Source organism: Chinchilla lanigera, unplaced genomic scaffold (assembly GCF_000276665.1).
Source record: "Chinchilla lanigera isolate Chin_1 unplaced genomic scaffold, ChiLan1.0 scaffold00014, whole genome shotgun sequence".
Classification (NCBI taxonomy): domain Eukaryota; kingdom Metazoa; phylum Chordata; class Mammalia; order Rodentia; family Chinchillidae; genus Chinchilla; species Chinchilla lanigera.
The window spans coordinates 18,221,234-18,243,939 of record NW_004955415.1 but is presented as its reverse complement, the minus strand read 5'-3'; the positions used below and the strand labels follow the sequence as shown (position 1 = coordinate 18,243,939).

The 22,706-nt window shown below is 39.1% G+C and overlaps 1 protein-coding gene across 1 annotated transcript in view; it reads right to left on the bottom strand.

Moving 5' to 3' along the window:
• Plcb1 (phospholipase C, beta 1 (phosphoinositide-specific)) overlaps positions 1 to 22,706 on the bottom strand; it is a gene marked incomplete at its 5' end in the record, with an annotated part of 704,492 nt that overhangs the window by 671,160 nt on the left and 10,626 nt on the right. The window contains 1 exon segment of the mRNA XM_005380862.2: positions 15,785 to 15,862. Coding sequence (XP_005380919.1) covers positions 15,785 to 15,862 — 78 coding nt within the window.

Sequence of the window (22,706 nt, the reverse complement as noted above, 5' to 3'; positions counted from 1 at the left end):
CTTTGCCGCTGAGCTAAATCCCCAGCCCCTATGCTTTCCTTCTCTTGTTGCAATTCTCCTTCTCCTCTTTCATGCCTCAGAAATCATTATAAGATTTTAGGAGCTGTTGTTAAGAGGATGCTGCCAAGGTAATAGGTTGGGAAGTGGAGTTACTTTCCTATTACCTCTTGTGGAGCACTTCCTTTCAGAACATCAAATAAGGACTTCAAAGCCCAGGGAAGGAAGAGACCCCTTTACTTCACAGCAGTATAAGTGCCCTAGTTTTGGTATACAAAATTAACACAATTGCCTGGGTGGGATGTCACACTGCGTCAATAATTCCAGAAGATGAGGAAGCCATCGATCAGTTCTGCCCCACTGAAAATCCAGTATGACAGAGGGAACATTGTATTGACTTGGAAAAAAAATCCTTTCCTGTATTTGATTACAAAACTAGTCACAAATTGTCCTTCCCTGTGTTTCCATGTGACTTTGTAGGCTTGTCATCAGTAGATGATATCTTTTTTACCACCTTATGAATGATTTGCCTTGGCATATAAAACACAGCAAAGACACCAATGTGGCCATTGTTTCCAGAGATCTGCGGATTCTGCTCTCACTCAGCACTCTGCCAATGCCCCATGAGAACAAGCTAGACTGGCCTGTTGGAGGAGGAGATGCCACATGGGCCAGAGGCACAGCCCATGAAGCCTCAGACTGAGGCACCAGCTCCAGAGCAACATATCCCTCCACAGCCAACTGCAGTAGCTGGAGGAGCCTAGCTCAGACCAGAATACAACCCACAGGGGCCCACAACAGCCTGTCACCCCAAGGAAGCATGAACTCAGTAGGGGGCTGTTGTTTTACGGTGCTCCATTTCAGGGTAATTAAGACACGGCAAAAGCTGATTGCTATCTATGTTCCATAAAGAACTACATCAAAAAATCAAGAAAGGGGAAGATAAAAGAAGAAATTCCTCTTAACAGACAACACATACTTTTAAAAGAAATGATCAGATATTAACTTTTCTCTTGTGAAGCAGATTTATTTATATGTTCAACTGCATCATTGCCTAATACTACAACCTGGACTAAATCAGGTTGTATAAAAGAAATCACTTTGGGGTGTCTTAGGAAATGATAAAATACCACAGTAGAAGGAGTGTTGGATGGAAATTAAGGGTGGTGCATTTTAATTTGGACCCTTTTAAACAGTTAGCTGTGGGACTGTGGCAGAACCAATTCTCAGACCTTCATTTCTAAGAGGGAAAAACTAAGAGAATGGGTGTAATAAACTCTAAAACCTAATCCAATTCTAATAGGAAGAATCTTATGTCATTTTTGTTTGAAACATTAGCATGTTTAACCACATTTCTAGATGAAATAAATGTGCTGCATTTATCCCTCCAACTAATAATCCCTGGGTATCCACAATAACCCAAGTGCTGGTCCAAATCGTGAGAACACAGTAGTGAAAAGGACAAACACATATGTGCCCAAGGGGCACCCTGGAGTGAGTCTGTAAGCTAACGGAGCCAATGGTGCCCTTCACTTCCCAAATCCATGTTCAGTGCCAACACACTGGTAGCCTAAAATCAGACATACTGGAAATATTTACACCAGAGCAACTGGCAAATGTTGCACATCATTTTTTTCCAGTAGGAGAATACTTATTACACACTGACCAGGATGACACTGGACTGTGCTCACATTGAGTCAGCAGCCTAATAAGGGAGCTAGGTATTACATAACCATGCAAAAATATTCAATTACAACTGTGAGTATGTAGCAAGCAAAGGAAAGGGTAATGAAGCAGAAGTGATAATATATGAGATGTGATTGAAAAATACGGTGTGGGTTTAGGTAAAAAAAATTCTTACAAGAAAAGATACATTACCATGAATCCCCCCAAAATACTTCCTGTTGTTTTAAATATGCATCTCCCATCATCCTTTGCCCTTTCTAAAGCAGTTCTGGAAGTGCTTTTTCATGAGTGGCTCTAGTTGTGCTGTTTTGGCTGCCTTGAGGTCCTCAATGGATTCAGACATTTACCTTTCCTGTCATTTCAACTTTGGGGAACAGCCAGAAGTTGCGGGGTGTCAGATTTGGTGAATAAGGTGGATGAGGACACACCGTGTTTTTACAAGCCTTCTCTTCCACTGGATATCACTTGGCCACAGCATTTGCCATTTTTAAAAAAAATCATGTCTTGTAAATACATGAAAGAGGACTTACAGAACTGTTCCAGAAAGTTGCAAGAACAATGGGATAAACACACTTGAAGCAGGAGGGATATTCTGTGGGGATTAGCGGCAATATATCTTTTACTATATTAATTTTTTAATATAAACATTCACCATAGTTCTCAATCGTCCCTGTACGTTCAAGAGGGAAGTTGCTGTGAAGACTTCAAGCAGAAAAGAGTGTACCACATCTGGAGAAATGGAGAAAAGATAATATAGTTAATGTGCTCTAAGCACAAAAGCCAAGGAGCCAACAGCTTGAGGGGAAGGTAGAGAAAAAGGAGGGATTAGGGCTGTGAAGCTTTGGGAAAAGTTCTAGACTGAAAGAGTTAGTCCCCCAAGTAAAGAACTACCCTACTCAAAGCTTCAGTTTTCTCAATGAAAAATGGGAAAAGTAAACCAAATGATAAGTTGCTATGGTAGTCCATGTACAGCACACTGGTACAATGTCTACAATAAAATAGTTTATCCATAATTCTACTTTCCTTCCCTACAACTTGTCCAGCACAACTGAGATTATTAGGTTAATACACAAAATTACCAAAATCATATTTGCTGTGCAATTTTCACTTACCCTTGTTTCTCAAGGCATCTTTCCTTCTGATGGCTAAAGGCCAATAAAATTATCCTTGACAGCCAAAACCCAAATTAGAAAAACATGACAACTAACAACAATAGAGAGGGAACAGTAGCCACTGTGTAAATAAAAGTTTCACAAACTCCACCTTCTCTTTTATTTCTCTCATGGGTCAGATACAGCTGAATGCTTACTGAATGAGCTCTGCCTTCCTTCAAACTCATGAATGTCCCATGTATAAGTTAGGAATCCTGGTTGGAAAAGGACAAAAACTCTATCTTAAACCAGCTTGGACAATGAAGGAATTAATTAACTCAAAGAGTTAAAGTGGATAAGCCAGTATGTCAAATATCACCAAGGACTTGGATCTTCACTGGTGCTACGGTATGAGCATGGTTTGAGTGTGGACCCTGAAAGCTTTGTGCTGGAAGCTTGGCCCCATGGTGGCAGCATTCAGTGGTGGAATGTTGAACACAAAAGCCTAAGGCAAGGTAACTAGATCACTGGGGGCTTCACTCTTGGAAGGGATTGGTGTAGGTCTGGCAAGATTGAGTTAGTTCTCACAAAAACTGACTGTTCTAAAGTAAGTCACCTGGTGCCTAGTGCACTTAACCTCTTATGCATGCTCAGTGCCCTTTCTACCTCACCACCATGTTGGGGTGCAGTGGGGGGCCCACATCAAGACACCACTGCCACGTCATTCAAAACCTTTAGCCAAAGATTGTGAGCCAAATAAATCTCTTTATAAAGTGCCTAGCCTCCATTACAGCAACGTAACACAAAGACAGCTGGTGTGACTTCTACAAAGTTGGCTTCACCTTTGATTCCCCAAGATGGTATGTGAGCAAACCCAGCATCTTCTTCCTCAGAAGCCAAATAACAAAGGCAGGTCTAGACATTATATACTCAGCACACAACCCACCAAAAGAAAGAAATATTCTTTTCCCTCAATTCCAAGGGAATTGTTTTTTTATTCCAAGGAAACATTGCACTCGTTCTGCAGAACCATTCTGGATCCAACCTCCAGGGGACGAGGTCCAACAGAATTTGCTGTCATGGTAGAAAAGTCCAAATGCACCTGTCCAGAACATGGACTATGATTATTGTGACTGCCTTTGTAAAACTTTATTTTAATTAACTAAAATCAAACACATAAACCCACATATGTCCCAAGGAGGTGATGTGAGACAGCTCAGCTCTCTGCTGAGGGAGACTGGTTGGCCAGAATCATCAATGCTCTTTGCCTGGAGTTGGGCGGAGGAGTTAACTGCCTTCACTCCACAAAGAGAAGTCATCTGGATTGGTGTCCTGCATCCTACCATTCTCCTTTCCCTTAGATTAATGGCCTGATTCAACTTGAAATCCTTTGCCAAGGAGTCATATTTATAAATCTTACCTAGCACAATGCCATGTGAAAGTCTCTTTGGAATAATAGCCTTTTAAAGCAGACAGGGAGACTCATGCACTTTGGATCCATAATTCACAGAGAAGAAATGGGCTTGGGGCCTCAGTTTCTTTGCTCAAGGTACTTATGAGCAGGACCAGGATATGCTGACCTTCAACCATGTCTTCCACTGCAAAATCGTCTTTGTGCCACCGCACTCTGAGAGGCCCCCTATGGCGGAACTGCATTCCACATGAATCCTCATAATCATTAGCTTCTTGAAGCTTCCAGTATAGAATGTTACCAGAGAGACCTGAAGCTCACATGCAAGCATCTAAGTGAATGTAAAAACTCATGTCAATTAAGTAGGCTGGCCTGGTGGGGACTGTGGCAGACTGGGTATCACATGCCCAGTTTGAAGCAGGCAGCTGCTGCTCTGTTCAGCCAAATGTGGCCATGGGGATACGCTGATCAGTGATTTTTCTTTTTCTGATTTTTTTGGAGAAATCTAGATTTCTATATAAGTGCCCCAGATTTTTAAACACTAAAAGCTTGTGTTATGGGTTTACGGCACTATGCAGACTGAGCAAGATCTGCATAGGAATGGGTCAGCCTCCAGTTTACATCTTGTGATACAGATGTATAAAGTCTGATTTAGTTCACACTGTGCTCTGCCGCAAAGGGATCCCTGTGGGATGGAGCCTCCCTGCACTGGTTGTCTGCTCTTTTCCTTCTCCTTCTCCACTGCCTGCTCACCTTTCCTAGGGTCAAGCTCTGAACAGACCACAGGAGCTTGGGGTCAGATGCTGGAAGAACTCAAACTACAAACACCAAAATCTGCTCTGGGATTTTGCTTTTATTGTTTCATTTTTTTTCTCTCTGGTTATGAACAAAGTCAGGGATTGAGTTCATGAAAAAGTCACAACACATCTAAGATCGCATCTACTCTAGTATTCTAATATCTCAATATTCACAATATAGCACTGAAACTGCTGTCCTCTTGCATAATGAAGCCATCCAAGAGGAACAAATGTTCATCTAAAAATAGAATCCATTATGTATAGCAGCACAGTCATTAGCTTCTTAGTATAGCAACTAGTTCTGCCCCATAAAACTTTTCACTGAAGCATTCATTTCACACAGGTGCACTGTTTGCCATGATGCAACACGCTTTCCAAACTGCAGCCCCTAGGAAGTGGGAGGTTTGTACAGTGCCAGAGAGAAATCTCATGCAAAATCACTCTCATTGCAATCTGCATTCCCTACAGAAGGCACACTAGAAAGCAACCATCCTACTGGGAGGGACATGGACGTCACTTTTCTCATGTGTATTATGTAGAGGCAACTAAATGGCAGGCTTCCTACCACACCTGCAAATTATCTGACTCTCTCTGGTTTCCCCGGTAGGGTGTATGTGTCAGTAAAGCAAAGCGTCCCACAAACTGATGACACAATAAAAGACACAATGAAAGAAATGGCACAAGGCTCCAATTTAATAAAATAACACCTGCCTTTGTAGTCATAAGTAAAAATGTGGGTATAAAAATGAAATAAACCTATCAGATTTTTTTTTTTTTTTTGCATTGATTGGACCCTGGGCCTTGTGCATACTTATCAAATGCTTTACCACTGAACTACACCCTCAGCCCTTTAAGGTCATTCTTAACATCACATTTCCTTATTCAAAAGTGCAGTTAACTTAATTAAATATGGAATTTAAAGAGCACCTTAATCCAATGAGGAATCTAAAAAAATACCAAACATGGAGGTTCATAAATAGGGCTCAAATGTTGATGGCACGTTGGTATGGCCAGAACAAATGGTCCATACCTGACAGAATCCATGAATGGGAAGTCAGATGAATTTCAATCTACTGACAATGGTCCAAAAAATCTATTTTGATTCATTCTTGGATATTAAGAATCATTCTAAAAATGCTTGCCATTTCCTGCCCTATCAAGTGCAATATAGGGAAGATTCCCCAAATAGTCCAGTAATTCAGAGTCTTGCAGGGTCTGTGAGTGCCCACATGGGGCACTAGTCCTGCTGGAATGTGTAGGCCCTGCTACAGACAGGACAGGACAGGACAGGGCAGGACAGGAGACTGCACACTCTCTCTCAGGAAGGTGGCTGAATGAATCGAGGATGGTTGTTTGTTTCCTATCACTGCTCACCTTGGCTGCACATTCGCCATCAGATGAGGAGCCTCAGGCTCCTCAGCAAATCTGCTGCCCCGACTGCACAGCAGTCCCTGACTCTCTGGGTGGGGCCCTGGCAGTGCATTCTGCAAATCTCCCAGTGGAATTCGATGTGCAGGCAGGTTGAGAAACCCGTCCTCATTTGGTTTGCCTCTTCCGGGAAAATGTACTATGCTGATTGAGGTTTCTTCTTCAAACAAATCAAAGGAAAAGTCCTTCAGGTAGACTGCACTTTATATATTAAGCAGGTTTTGAAAAGAAAAAAGTTAAGAGCCAGGACACACAGCCAGACTGCCCTGACTCAATTCTGCTTCTGATTCTGTCTTTAATCAAGCGTATGACCAAGGTGAGTACACAATTTCCAGATGTACTTCTATAACTCACTTATGTAGGTCCTCTAGGGGCTTACCGAAATGACTGGACATATTGGAGGTATAGTACATTATAGTCATATTCCATAGTGTATTCATATAAACACACTAGTGTACATACTCTAGTATGCACATATAGAATATAGTATGTATACTTTATACATATACACACTCTATGTTATACATAGCATATGGTCATTATATATACTATAAGTATACATTATACATACCATGTATCTATACTGTAGAAATTACATCATAAACATACACGCTATTAGTATGCATACTGTATATATGTACTAAGACCATGCCGGGCATATAGAAAACACCATATCTGTGTTTCCTGCTATTTTACTGATGATTACACTAATGATATAGGCAAATCTAACTAATGGATGTCAAAGCTTTCCCTGGACTTATGAAACTTATTTACAAATAACTACTAATGACTTCCCCAAAAATTAGTTGGACAAAGTTCATATTTTTGTCTTTTCAGGTTATTTAAATAAAATAAACAATAATAAACTACGAACAATGGAATAAAATAATTATGTTCTTTACTCTGTGCATGTGATTTAAATGCTTATGTAATTCAGTTGCTGATCTACATTTAGCTTTACTAAAAGTCAAAAATAGTTTGATTAAATACAGAAAGACTTGACAGGACTCTATCAGTAGGATCAAACAATGTTGATTAGACAAAAAAAAACTAAACAAGTGATCAACCAGAAACAGCCACTGTATCCATAGCATCTGTAATTCAAACAAGGGAGCATGACTTCATGTCAATAGCAAGTATCTGGAATTCTATTCAGAACAAAGGACAACAGATTTTCCCCCTAACAGGAAATACAAATTATAAACAATATATAAATGAATGTCTTCCTCACATTCTTTTAACTCACGCTTCAACCCATACTTGGTATCAAGAAGTACAAATATCCCATTTTAACAGTTTCATCGCCTACAAAATATCTACTGTAATTTCTCTTATAAAACTGAGAAGAACTAAATATAAGCAATTCATGAAGCCGAGGCATAATTTTGTAAATAAAGTATGTTGGGAGTATTAAATTTTGAAGTAAAGTCAGGGTACTTTCCTATGTTTCTAAACTTTAGCTACAATGCCTTAAAATAAGCTTTTCTGTTGTTATTCTCACGATGAAATGTAACGATAGTGACATAAAAATCATATTGATGTATTTACATCCGAAAAATGATTGCAAAGAAAGTTCCATAATGCCATTATATAACTATTAGATTTTTCTTAAAATGCTCTTTAAAAAGCTGTACTTCAATTACAAAATCCACCAAAAAATACAAACAAACTCCCTCAAGAATGTGTAGAAAGACAGGTCTGGTGGCACATGACTGTAATCCCAGCACTCGGGAGGCTGAGGCAGCAGGATCACCATGAGTTCGAGACTCGCCTGTGCTATATAAGCAAGTTCAAGGCCAGTTTCCACTACATGGTAAGATCTTGTCCCAAACAAAAAGAATGTGTAAAAGATTCAATTTTAATAACATTTCTTCCTAAATTCTGTCTACACAGGCTAAGTCATTGGAACATTTGACCATCCTATACTAGCCAGAGTTTATGGAAGTAAAAACTCTGGGGGTCATTGTGATGAAAAAAACTGTTAGTATTGAAAAAAAAAGTGGAATTTAGCCTGGAAGTTGAATGGATGAGTAGAGCTTGTTCCCAGCAACAGGACCATGTTCCCAGCTGGCTATCCAAATGACATCAAATACATTAAAAGTTTAATTTGTAAGATTCTAGTCAGTGTGGAGAAGGAGCTGCCTGATGCCAGTGTAACTACAGTAATCCTGAAGCAATTATCTTACGGGAAAAAGACACAGACAACCATAGTAGCATTCAGTTTTTCTTGTAAATAATACCATTTTCTCCTGTCAAAGTCCTTTACATTATCTTAAAGCTTTTTCCATAAATGCCTTCGATTCCCAGTGATGGAGTATTTATTAGCAAATTATCCTCAGAGGAAAAGTCTTTCAAGCAATAAATCCCTTCTTCTGCTTTCCATGGCTCTGTTCCCAAACCATTATGAAATACATAAATAAACATCTTATTTGCCCAAACAGACCTAAGCTTCAATGCTTTAGATCAAAAGACCACAACAGTCTAAACAGAAAACAGGTCACTGCCGCCTCAAAGAAGGAGAAAAATATATGCGTAAGTAAAGGATCACTTCGTTTTAAAACCCTAACAATTAGTGATCCCTAACAATTAGTTAGGGACAATTGTTCAGTTAGAGACTAATTGTTTGCCGTATAGCAATACTGGAAGCTACCACAAAAGACCGAGAGTTTCCAAAGTAATAAGCAGTGATGCTGGACAATTCATTTTTCACACCAAAGCCTCAGAACAACTCTGAGAAAGTAATATCTATCTTACAGAGGAGAAAACCACAGCATCTAGATTGTTGAAGCAATTCATCGGCTGTTACTCATTAAATACACAGCACACCCAGAAGTCAAACCCACATCTGCAACAACTTCAGAGCTGGTCTTGTAACAAGCTTCAGACTTCCCAAGGTAGGACAGTTTTAGGAAGACCAGCCTCAGTTTAAAACACTCACCTAATCCGCTCCAGTGCCTCTTAACCAGGGAACGGCCTCACACCCTTAATCAGAGATATCTATAAGTCATTATATATTTGTCTTAAGAAGATCCCAGATAAGGAGTCTAGTAAAAGTAGTTTATTTTAGAGGTGGTCTTAGAACACATTAGCAACAAGAAAGAAAGACAGGCAGGGAAGGAAAACACACAGCTATATTTGCGGACCAGTCATTTACTACCACAAGAAAAGTTAACATTATCTTTGTGGAATACACTAGACAAGCATGTCTCAAAGAGGAAGCTCCATTGCTAATCATGAAAGACGGTCCAAGGTTCTTTACAGTGGCCAGAGATCTTTTAAAATACAAAATCACTAGATTTTCTTGTAGAGGTTTATGGTGCAACATCCAAAATATTTTTGACTTTTTAAACACTGGACTCATGCTGAAAGATATCACTACGACTTATGTAAATATTTAACTTTAAAACTTTGAAACTGAACTCTGTATAGAAATTTAAGGGTACCATAAGAGAAGGCTATCTATAGTTGCCATTTATAGAAATTTAATCAACACTCTGTACAAGGATCTCAAATGGTGTTTCATGCAGAATCATGAAGTAGAACAGGACAGCAGATGGACCAGATGGCAGAACCAATCCCTCCTGTCCAAAGTCCTTAGAAATGACTAAATAGACAAGTATAAATTTATGTCTATCATATAAGATTATGGGTAAACAGAAAGGGTTGTACATGTTAAACCTGAAAGTATAAAAGGCCCAAGAGAAAGAAAATTAAGTAGGGATGAGGTGTGATAGTGTATACTTGTAATCCCAGCATTTGAGAGGCTGAGGCAGGAGCATGGTGAGTTCAAGGTCACCCTGAAGTAGACAGCTCAATCCTGTCTAAAGAAAAATGAAGTACAAATGACACCGAAGAAGTCCACAGGCATTAAAATATAAGAAGGAAGGAACGTATATGTCATCCAAATTAAGGGGTGGAAGTACCAGGCCTAAGAGTGATAAGGGAGGGTCAGTATGGACCTGCAGTGCTTCCCAAAGGTTCCTGTATGGAAGACATGGTCCCAGCTGATGGCGCTATTGGAAAGCAGTGAGAACTCTAGTAGATTGGGCCTCATTAGCCAAAAGGGGTGGTACAGGAGGGGGCTGCCTTTTAAGGATGTAGTTTGTGTCCCCCTTCCCCACTCTCTTTGCTTCTGAGCCAGCAAGAGGTAAACAGCTTTGTTCCACCCCTCCCTGTAGGTCCAGAACCAATGGAGCCAGGCTAGCAGAGACTGAAACCTCTGACACTTTGAGCCAAGATAAACTTTCCTCTTTTGACAGTGATTTTCACCCTCATTTGTCACAGCTATGGAAAGCTGACTAACACATGCAGCATCAACTCTGGTCCACCTGCAATTGCAGACCCCATGTCCCTCATCCTTCTCACACTGAGCTGGGAAGAAACCCACAAGAGAAAGGCAACAGTGGGGTGCGGCCACAGCTGGCTACAACCAGAAAGCATATGGCATCACCAAACCAAAGAGTTACCTGGTTGAAGAAATTAAAGTCAGAGCTCTACCTCAAGCCAGTCCTCAAAATGCACCATGCATGAATTTAAAACCTAGATTTAGGGCTGCATATATAGCTCAGCAGCACAAGCGCCTGCTTGGCAAGTACAAGGTCCTGAGTTCGATTCCCGGTACCAAAAACCTAGATTTATAAGAATGACAGTGATGAGAATGAGGCATAAGAAAGGTCCAACAACAACAACAAAAAAGGTTGAAAGAAGCCTACCTCAAAGTTGAAGGTTTCGAGTCATCTTTTGCCAAGCACAAATTAGATGTTAAGAAATGCAAGACAGGCCTCAGACAGGAAGAACATATCTGTACCACCTAAAACATCTGAAGGATTAAGTTGTAGAATACAAAGTCAACCATCAACAGAAAGGCAAGGATACAGGCGAGTAATTCATGTTAGAGAAAAGAGAAATGACCAAGAAACTATATGGAAATATACACAGTTTATAATATGCAACTCAGTCTTGGGTAGATTAAAATAGATAAAATGGTTGCATCAGATTAGCAAAGATTAAAATGTTTCCTAACGATGTTGGTTGGAGTTTGAAAAAGCAGTTCCTCCCACATAACATTGGTGGTTTATACAGCCACACAACCAATAACTGAAAATCAGGATTTAAATAGCTTTCCATCAGCAATTATGTTTCAAAGCATTTCCTTTAGGGAACCCTCGCCCCATATATCCAGAGAGTGATACACAAGGTAGACTACTGCTCTGTATTGAAGGATTGTGTGCTGTAGCTCTCAAAAACACACACCGAGGGTCCATCAATGAGCATCTGGTTTATTATTAAAGAAAATTCAGCAATCCATTCTTTGGCATACACAAGAGAGCAATTTAAAAGAATGAGGTTGATATACACACGCAGAAAGTTTTCTAAGACATCCTGTGAAGTAAAAAGTAATTGTGGGATGGCAAAAATAACACAATGGCAGCTAGGATAAAAATGGACATAAACAGAACAAAATAAAACATTTCCATAGTTATGCACGTCCAGAGTCATTAAAAAGAGGCCTAAGAAGAAACCAGGAAGTTATTACCACTAGTTGACACTGGACAAAAGACTAGGATAGGGGTCTTTGGAAGAGAGAAGTCAGGAAAATTTATACTGCTTTACTGCCTTCCAAAAAATTTAGATACCACTTACAAAATTAAAAATAAAATGTCTGTAGCAAAATAGAAAGAATCCATCATTGAGAATGTGTGTTTTTTCCTCACAGTCTTTTTTTAAGTTCATTAAATGTCCCCCACCCAAGCTTCTGTTTTAGGGATACAAGGATGGGCTCACTAAGTTCTTGGATCTGAACTCGTAGCGGCTAGTTTTATTTTTACACCAACCTTGGCACAGAAGCAGGGCATCAAGTTGCAAGGCAACTGTCCACTTTATTTCACAGTCAAGCAGGATGGTTTTTTGTGAGCTCTTTCACGTTGACCCTTTTTTCTTCTTTAGCCTTTCTGTCACAGTCATGGTGTGTTCTGGTAGTCACATGGATTTTATGGCTAAAACTTCCTGTTATGGTTTCTGGTGCCCATATGGCATAGAGCCAAAGAAAAGTCCTAATCCTAATGTAGGCAAGCCCTTCAGTACTCAGGCCGGGCAGGAGTTCCTTCCTATCCATGGCTTAGAAATAAACTCTTCTCTTCACATAATCTACATTTGCAGCAGAAAAGCCACCATGCTTAAAATAGCTGTATTCAGACACTTGTTTGTGCTAATTATATTCAATAGGATTTACAGAATCAACAATAAGCAGAAAGAAGTGTCAAAATAAGTCCAGAGCTGGTACAAGAAGATTTATCCCTAAAATGATATTCATATTTATCTGCTTCCACCAACCCCAAACATTCTGTCAATGTTTCACTAAAACGCATTTCGGCTACATCAAAATGACTTGCTAGGTCTGTTTTTGTTTTTAATTTCCAACTCTATCATCTTGGCTATCTGTCTTCTTCTTCACCTATCATTTCTGTAGTGACAAATCCAAGGAGGGGCTGGGGAGACAGCATGGCATTGTCTATAGAGAGAAAAGCCACTAATTTGAAAGCACTGCCGCTGGTCTAACATAGCGGTGGCAAGCGAACTACATAAGTTAGACACTGTACAATGTGACGGTTTTCTTCCAATGCTATCAAAAAGAAAGCTCTTAACCAGGGATGGTGGACTGCACCTGTAATACCAGGACTTAGGGAGGCTGAGGTGGAAAGATACAAGTTTTAGTCTCATCGCAGCAACTTAGCGGGACCCTAACTTAAAAAGAGAAAAAGGTTGGGGATGTAGCTCAGAAAAGGTTCTGAATCTAATCCCCAGCACCACGAAGGAAGGAAAGAAGAAAAGAAGATGGAAAGAAGGAAAGAATGAAGGAAGGAATGAAGGAAGGGAAGGAACTCTTGTACTAATGCTCAATCCTCCATTCACACAGGAAGCTTCGGGATTTCTTATCAGTGTGCTCCAGTAGAAGTTCATGGACCAAAGGGGTAATATGTTGGGAAAACCCAAAGGGAAAAGAGAAGGAGAAGTTATTACAATAAATACCAATGCTAGCTCTCCACCAATGGAAAACAAGTGTGTAAAAATCAAGGAGTAAACTTTAAAGCATACAATTGTGTCCTTTGAGATAGCATCTCTCTGCAATATGCAATAGATTCTTCAGACATAATGCCAAAAAACAAAGTATTTTACAGAAAGCAGTCCTCTCAGTCGCATCATGGTTGCACCCTTGGGCCACACACCTTCAAATGATCTTACGCCAAAACACCGACTAAACGGTAGTGTGCCAGCTTCCCCCATATGCACCAGTTTTTCAGCCTGAATTTGCTCTAAAGCATCATTAATCCATCCCCTAGAAGTGTGTGCATCATTTGTTCTGCTTCTAGCCCCAGGCTTGAAGCCAGAAAGAAAATGACAAACTTGAAATCACGGTAAGTTTATTTTTTCCTTAAATCCCCTCATCTTTTAGATTCTAAAATATATAATCACTGACTAAAAAATAAACTTCCTAGCTGATAAATGACTGAAGGATTATTTAGGTATCAAAAAAGTAAAGTTTATTATCTCTTGGCTAGTAGTCTCAGATCAATACCCATGAAAAGAAAAGCAATAAAGAAGTAAAAGTACTTGCTATCCCATTAGTTGTTTCAATTAGGCATAAACAGCATCATAACCAAGACAGAAAAAGGCTGCTGTAAAAGAATGAAAGACATTTTCTAGGCATGGGTCAAAATATTGGGTTCACAGAACAACAGAGATGCATCAAAAACCTTTTGGTTCTAAACCCTTTCTCTTCTTTAAGCAAAGAAATATTTATGATTGGTCTTCAAGGACAGCTTAACTGAACTGCCATGAATTATTTAAAAACCCCAAAATATCTTCTGTTGCTTTTATAGAAGCTTGATTTACAAGTTGAAAAATCAGACTGACAGTTTGGTCTCTTGTACAAATATCCAACCTTTAGAAAAGCTCTAGGCAATATAAATATCTTTCATGAATATAGCTTCAACAGTTCTAAAAATAGCCTTCAGGAGGAGGGAAAAACATGAAAAACAAACCCTCTTTCAAGCCATTGTTTTACACATAACAGCAGGAAACCAAACAGAATGTCTAAACCAAAGTGATTAACACACCCAGTAATAAACGTGAACATGAAGTATGAAATCTTACTCAAACATAATTTTTGACATTCGTGTAGTCTATGGGTTTATTCCCACATCTGTGGTCACAGATGTTTCCAGGACACTCGTAGGATAAAATAAAGTAACGACAAGACCACAAAGCTGGAATTTGTCTTTGGGGTGATGTGCAAGGCCTGGCCTTGGCATCAGGCATAGTTTTTCGCTACACTAAAACCTTCCACCAGGATCCACGTCACCATGCCATTTCCCTCACCATGCCATTTCCACACCACTGCTCACGGAGGTAATTGAAGTTGCCCCAAAGGCAGAAGGTGAAATTCACAACTCCACGATCTTTGGGTACCAGAGATCTAACATGGACTTTTGAAAGAGCTAATAATTTGAATCTCCTTTAGCAGTCATTGTGGAGCTCCCAGCCATTCTGATGGCTTTTTATTGCTAGTCTATTGGTTTCAAAATGTATTTAGCATTCTGAATAGTCCCTACTTCATATCTCCAAATATCAGAAGTTACATGACCAAAATACCGTGTATTCTGAGCCTGTCAGGTTCAAGTGTTAATATGTGCCAGTAAAATTTGAAGTAAAAGCCAAATTCAATGATTATTCTGGTCTAACTGCCCATTAAGCCCCAAATGAATCTTATGATCTGCAGATATTCTACTTTTTAATAATTCAAGATGGAATCATCCATTGGTTTCATAATAAAGTAGGTACCTAATTCATGGTACTGTGGGTAGAAAATATGGGAAGATTCCTGAAAACTGAAAGAGAAGGTTAAAGGGATCATATTCTTGATTTTCAACATGATCAATTACCAAGATCAAATTCTTGTTGATGCTGAGAGAATCCTTAATGGCAGCACTGGGAAGAAGGAACAGGGGGAAAAACCGGTTGTATGGTCATTGGGTTAATTTCCTTCCTTCCTTATGAGTAGGGACCTAAATAAGTAATAGAGTCTAATTACATTGTATACTAAATGTAATCCTCATATGTATATTTTTGTCCAAACAAATAGAAGCGGAATGGAAAAATGCCAAGTATTTCAGCATTTAGTGAAGGTGCTCTTTCAAATCAGTATCCTTGACAGGACTTAAGACTTTTGGCTTTAGATGTTCTGTAGAAGTAAAGTCTTTAAACGGACTGCAAAAGGCCATCTCTGAAGTGAATATGCTCATAGAGATAAAATAAAAACTTTGCAAACCAGGAAGAAACAGGAAAATATAAGAGTGAAATATTTCATTTCTTACCTTATTTTGATCTGTCCAGTAAAAGAAAAATCCCTGAGGGTCAGTCCTCAAAATAATTGGAGTAACAATAGTGGAGTCCTAAAATTAGAGAAACCACATATATGTGAGCATATATCCCTGTGAACATCGTAACCTGCTTCTATATTAAAGAAGTAGTAGCTGATAATAGATTCTTAGATCTCATCAATTACTAAGAAAATTTTTAAAAGTTAGACACAACATTTTTTAACTTCATAAGATTACTAACCATGTAACCGAGGCACTTTATCAATAATTAGAATATTTGTAAATAACTTGTAAGAGAAAAAACCAGTCATGCAGTTATTGACTAAGATAAAGTTTTTTTACAGCACTGATATTTTATACAAAAAAAGCTATTCTTAGCTTTCAAAATAACTTTAACACTATCATCATTATATATTTCACATGACTGAAGTTAATTAAAATCCATGCTTGAGGATAACATTTTAAATTACATTTGCTCCATAAAATGGTTTTTAATTGTGCTAAACGGAGTAAGTATAGCATTTGGGCACTGCTGTTTCCAAGGTAACGGTAAATAAGGCCATCTCCTACATATGTGGAAAGAAATACACAATATTCTTGCAAATTTAAATTTCACATGCTAAAACAGAACATCATAGACAAAGTCTTCTGAGTTCAATGCACACATTGTGATTATAACATCAGACATTTCTAAAATATGTGTTCCTTTCTTTTAGCAATTTTCAGAAAGACATACTATCTGCACAAGAAAACACACACTGCCAGATATAGATTTTGATACTGAAATACTGAGTCCTTTGAAGAAACTGCCACTTTGCCTCAATTTTTCCATGTACACCACAACGATAATATATTAGACCCATTATGTGGTCAGATGAACTTGTAATGAAAATCAGACCTTGTTTGATCAATTCTTCATGACTATATCTTGTAATATGAGCAACTACTTTGAAGATAATATGCAATATGTACTAATCATTGATACTCTCCTATAATCTTGTTTTGAAATTTTATACCATTGTTTTTATTGTTTATTTTTCTTGCTTTAAAATAAAAAAAAATTTTTAAAGGAACTTGCAGGGTCAATTTTGGAATCTTGGATTTTTGTTTCCTCCCTGATGAGTACAGCAGTAGTAACTGTTTTAATCTACTCGTTACTTTTCACTGTAAGCAAGTAGCTCTGGAAGCTGTTCTCTTGGGTTCAAATTCCTTCCTGTCCTTTCTTGGGGCCTCATTTTAAATAACTGGTAAAAGAAGAGACGATAATAATAGTGTTTACCAAAGAGGAAAGAAGAACGCTGTGAAATTAAACAGAATAATTTGAATAAAGCACCTAGACACATGCTTGCCCCATAAAGATGTTGTAGTGGATTGATAACTGGTGGTCAACTTATAACCCCCAGCTGAACTGAGTAACTGTGGTGCTGGGTGTGGGAGGCCCACCTGAGGACTGTTGCCAGCAGCATAAGAGGCAGATCTGGAGAAGAAGAAGCAGGTTGTTGGGAGCTGAGAGAGGCTGTGGGGAGCTGGCTTTCCTGATGAACGTGGCTGTTTTCATCCTCCGAGGAGCTTGGGACCTCGCTGGCACTGAGAATGGCTTCAGTTCATTTTGGAGAGCTCTGGTCCTCACTTTGAGCATCGCTTCCTAGTTCTGGAGGGGAAGATGGTGCACTGCCAGCCTCCAGGAAAAGCTTGCTGTGTTGGTTTCCCTGATGGGAACTCGGCCACCCTGATCATTGGAGGAGCTCAGGACCTCACTGTTGCCGAGGATGGCCGTGGTACCTTTTGGGGGAGCTCTGGTTCTTCTGAGCATCACTTCGTGGCTCCAGTGCAGATCCCTCACCTGCTAGCACAAGTCCTTCTTCCTGCTGGCACAGACTATAGATTCCACCACTGACCTTTGCGCCTTCCCAGCAGATTCATGAAACAGGCCTGCATGAGATGTTGTTGTGGGCTCTGAGCCTCCAGGTGGATTCGTGGGAGGCATTGTTATGAGCTCTGGGTATTCAGCTCAACTCATGTAGGACATTGTTGTGGGATCCAGGCCCTCAGCTGGATTCCCTGGTCTTAGGGTGTGGACAGATTCCCTGCACTCTTTTGTATACTGTTCCTTGGGTGACTATTATAAATAATCATATAAAGTATGTGTCCTGTATTATATTGTTCCCCTTGCAAAATAAGCCCCAAACCAACACAGATGTTCATTATTATTATTATAGTTGATTATATTTTAAATGGATTGCTTAAAATGCTACATAAAAGTTTATTTTCCTATGCTTTTTATCATAGGGAAACATATAAAAATGGATCATTAAATAGATCGCCATCCATCTCCAGAACTGGTTCATCTTTGCAAACTGAAACTCCATTAGACAGTAGCTCATCCATTCTCCCCACAGCCTCCACAAACCAGCATGTTATTTTCTGTTGTGAATTTGACCATTCTGTGTGATGCAGATAAGCAGAATCATACCAACTTGTTCAGTTGTGTCTGGCTTATTTTATTCAGCATAATGTCCTCAAAGTTTATCCATGTTGTAGAAAATGTCAAGTACTTTTCATTTTCAAGGTTGTGTAATGTTCCATTGTATGCATATACCATATTTTCTTTATCCATCTTCTGTCGGTGGACATTGGGGTGGTTTCTCCCTCCTGGCAACTGTGAGCGATAGTACTAAGAAAGATGATGTACAAGTAACTCTGTAAGAATGCCTTCAATTATTTTTAGTGCATACGCAAAAGGAGAATCACTGGATCATATGATAGTTTTATGTTTAATTTTTTGAGGAAGTGCCATCCTATTTTATCCTGATATTCTTAGCATACACTCTTAAAGCACAGCCTAAAAATATATTTTTCACGAGGATTATGCCACTGTGTGGAACTTCAGCTTGGGTTTTTAATTTTTAAAATTACTTTTAAATGTCAAAAAATAAAGACATTGGGAAACAAGTCTGATAGAATGAAAGAATAATTTTAAAATATTTTGGGCTCTTTCTGTGAGATAACTTTCATAACAGTTCACAGCAATATTTCCAATAAATCACAGCAATATTATCAGTCCTTTTTCTCCACCTACTTTAGAGGTGAGCAAAAATAAATGCTCCAACAAGCTGCACACAGCACACATTACCATTTTCAGGTGAACTGGAATTCACCTGTGGGTGTAACTTATCACTATCAGGTCAGTTTCTTTTCTTACCAGAGATCAGAGCTCCCACAAGATATTAATCAAAACCCTGGTGGCAGTTCACTGCAAAGATCCCAGGCCATCAAATATTTAAATTAGCAGAGCAAAAGTGCTCAAAGTTAGATTTTGGAACACCCTACTGGGCTGCCTTATTGGTTTCAGATACTGCAATTTCTACCTTATTCCTTCTCCTCCTCTCCTTCAAAATTTAAACACCTTAGTTCAATATTTTCTTAACCTTATGCTTCCAGCCACATTTTCTCTGTTAAATGATCATTTATCTCAGCTCCCTACTGGCTTCCTCTATAATCACCTCTAACATTCCAAGATCAGCTGGAACTTGGCATCCTTGACATACAAGGCAGGATTTGACCCAAAAATACATAAATCTCCATTTTCAATTCCACCTGCTTTGTTCCTACCTCCCACATAGCTGTAAGAATCTATATATTCTACCCATACCAAAGTAGCCACTTAAACCAGATATCAAGTCAAATCACACTGTCAGGTGGGAAGCCTGAAATATGTGATTATCCCCCCTTTACAAAAGGAGGTACAGATGGGTTACAACTCTTGGCACAATTTGCTATCGAATAATGGAATCAACCCTCAGAGGGTCTATTTTTTGTCTATCAATATCAATAAGATGTGTACTCCATACAATGGTGGTTTTGAAATTTTCAGGTGTGAATACAGATTCACTGACTGTATGTTACACCAGATGATAGGGCTTGTCCCCTAGAGTCTTTTGATTACAAAGTCTGTGGTAGAATCTGAGAATCTACACTTCCAGAAAAACTCACAGTGATACTGATGTCGCTGCTCCCAGGACCACACCTTGAAAACCACTCCTATAGGGTTACAACGGGCAATGCTTTGGGTCAAGAACACACTGATGTAAAGGTCCAAGGAGCACCAATGAGCACAGGATGTAGGCAAAGCTATATTTCATAAACATGTTGCCTCTACTTAAGAACTGAATTTTAATTTACTTGCTTAAACATACATTTATCCCACAAAGTCAGCCTTTAAAAAAAAAAAGAAAGCAGAACTAAGCATATCAATCTTAATTTAGTTATCCTGGATGATATACAGTAAATTTCAATTTACTCCTCTTCATTTAAAAGAAATACTCTCATTCTTATTTTATCATTAGTAAAAATTCACGATGACAGAGAAGTGTGTTTTGTAATTTACATGAATCTTCACAAAGTCTTTAGGCCCAATAAAGGACAGTCCAGGGACAAAGTAAAGAACCTCCAGAAAACCTTGACATCTGGAAAAGTGAGAAACACTGCAGCAAGCAGAGGAGTCTTTGGCTTCAAATTAACATTACTAAGTCCTATGACTCTTGAAAACAGTAATTTGTTTATTAATGAGCTGAGGTGACTCAATAATGAATCCTAAAGTGTTCATTTCTGAGAGTATTCATTATGAGAGGAAATGACAAAGGCACCAATAACCCAAACTCCCTTCCAACAGCAGCCACCTCCAATAAAAAAATCTTTGAAAGAAAAATACCATGCATGTCTGCAACATTTGAGGTGAACTAATCTTTGTGGTGTGAACTTCACATGAGTTTTCTCTTTTAAGACAGTCATGTGTTCTATAACAATGTGTTGGTCAACAGTAGACCACCTAAATACAACCGGTCCCATAAAATTAACATAGAGGTGAAAAACTCCTATTGCCTGGCATTTTTACTATATTTCCCTTTTGGTTACATGTTTAGATATATAGATAATACCATTGTGTTACAGTCACCTACAGTATTCAGCACAGTGATATTCTCTACAGGTTGCAGCCCACGACCAACAGGCTACATCACATAGCCCAGGTGGGCTCTAATATTATTCTTATTTTACAGATAAATAGACCAAAGCTTGGGCTAAACTACTTGCCAAAGGAAACATAGCTAAGCCACTAAAAGAATCTTCGGAAATTAAAACTTCAAATACACCACTGCTTCTCAACAGTTGTCCCACTATGATTTGACATTACACTCCTAATCATCACCTAGGGAGTTTTCACATTACACATAAATAACCAGAGTATCTGTTTCTGTGCTGTCATGCATACCTGGACTTTACACACACAAAAAGAGATTTAGTATTGCTTTTGTTTTTATCCCCTAAGGACCACTTTTCATTTCCTGGCGTTGATCTGCAGCTCACCAAGAATGCGGACTGTCCCTTCCTCTGTCCAGTACAAAGCAGCTCCCCTTGGCAACAAAGCACGTGCGAAGTGCCTACAGTGATCAAGGTGTGCTGCTAGACTTTAAAGAGTGCAAATGAAAACAAGAATATAAAATAGTTCTGCAAGAATTTTTATGACTATACATCAACATGGATATACTAGATAGAATATATTATTAAAAATAACTTCACTCTGTTTTTTTTTTTTTTTTTTTTTACTTTTTTACATAGTCCCTCTCCTCATGTTGGCCTAAGTCTTACTTGTAACTCGGGCCTTCTCATAAGCAAAATTTCTCCAAGGAAAGACCATGCTTCTTAAAATAGTTCATACTTTTTTGTTTCTGTAGCACTTGCCAGAGTTACAATAAAATACTTTTACATGCATTTGTCTAGCATCTTTCTCTCTCAGTGGAATACAGACTCCATAAGAACAGGAGCCAAACCGTTTATCATCACAAATCCACCACTCTAGCACAATTTCTTATAAGAAATGCAGTATATTTTAAAAGTCTGAATGCTATACAGTATCGATCAGCTGGCCTGTTGCTGGTACAAAATACCCAACACCCAAAACTTAAAAGAAGAGAGGTTTAACTTGGCTGATGATTTCACAGGTTTCAGTTCATGAAGGGCTAACCCCAATGTAGGAACATCATAGCAGAAGAGCGTGGCAGAGTGAAGCTGCTCAACTTATGGTGGGAAGGAAGAAGAGTACAGAAGAAAAGAACTGGAAAAACGTATACCTGCCACAGGTATCCTGCCACACTGTGACACTTTCCTCTATATATTTAGCTCACTATGATCCAATCACCTCTCCAGGAATCCCTTAATCCATCCAAGTTAACAATTAAGTTTAATCATCACAATGACTGAATAGACTAGTGGATAGGTGGAAGGATATGGCAGAAAAAGAAGCAAGATAGATTCTGAAAAAAAATGGAAAAATATAAACTGGGAATGGTACCTAGCAAGTGGCCACATAGCCTGACAACAGATTTCAAAGCAGTGTTGAGGGAAAAGTAGGGTCTTGGAGGCCTGAGGAGTGGACGTGTGAGGAAGAAAGGGAGACAGAGAGTAAAGGTGACACTTTCACTGTGGAGGGAAGAATGCAGAAGAGAGAGCAGTAGCTGAAGGAAGAAAGGGTAGGGAGAATTGTCCTGGTATTTATGGGGTTTCATTCTCTTGGGTTGGGTTGGGTTGGGATGGTTTTTTGGCAGTGCTGAATATTGAACACAGGGCCTTTCCACTGAGCTACATCCCAGTCTTTTATTCTAATTTTACTGTTGAAATAGGGTCTCTCTTTAAGTCACTAATTTGCCCAACCTGGCCTTGAACTTGAAATCCTCCTGCCATAGCCTCCCAGAGTGTTGGCATTACAGGCATGTGCCACCACACCTGGCTGATGGGATTTTTATGACCAAATGCATTCTTATAGCTTGGATCTTAAATGTTTCCAAAAGACCTATAGGAAAAAATCTGGATCCCTAGAGTGGAGGTATTATTGGGAGATGGTAAGCCTTTCAAAGGTGGG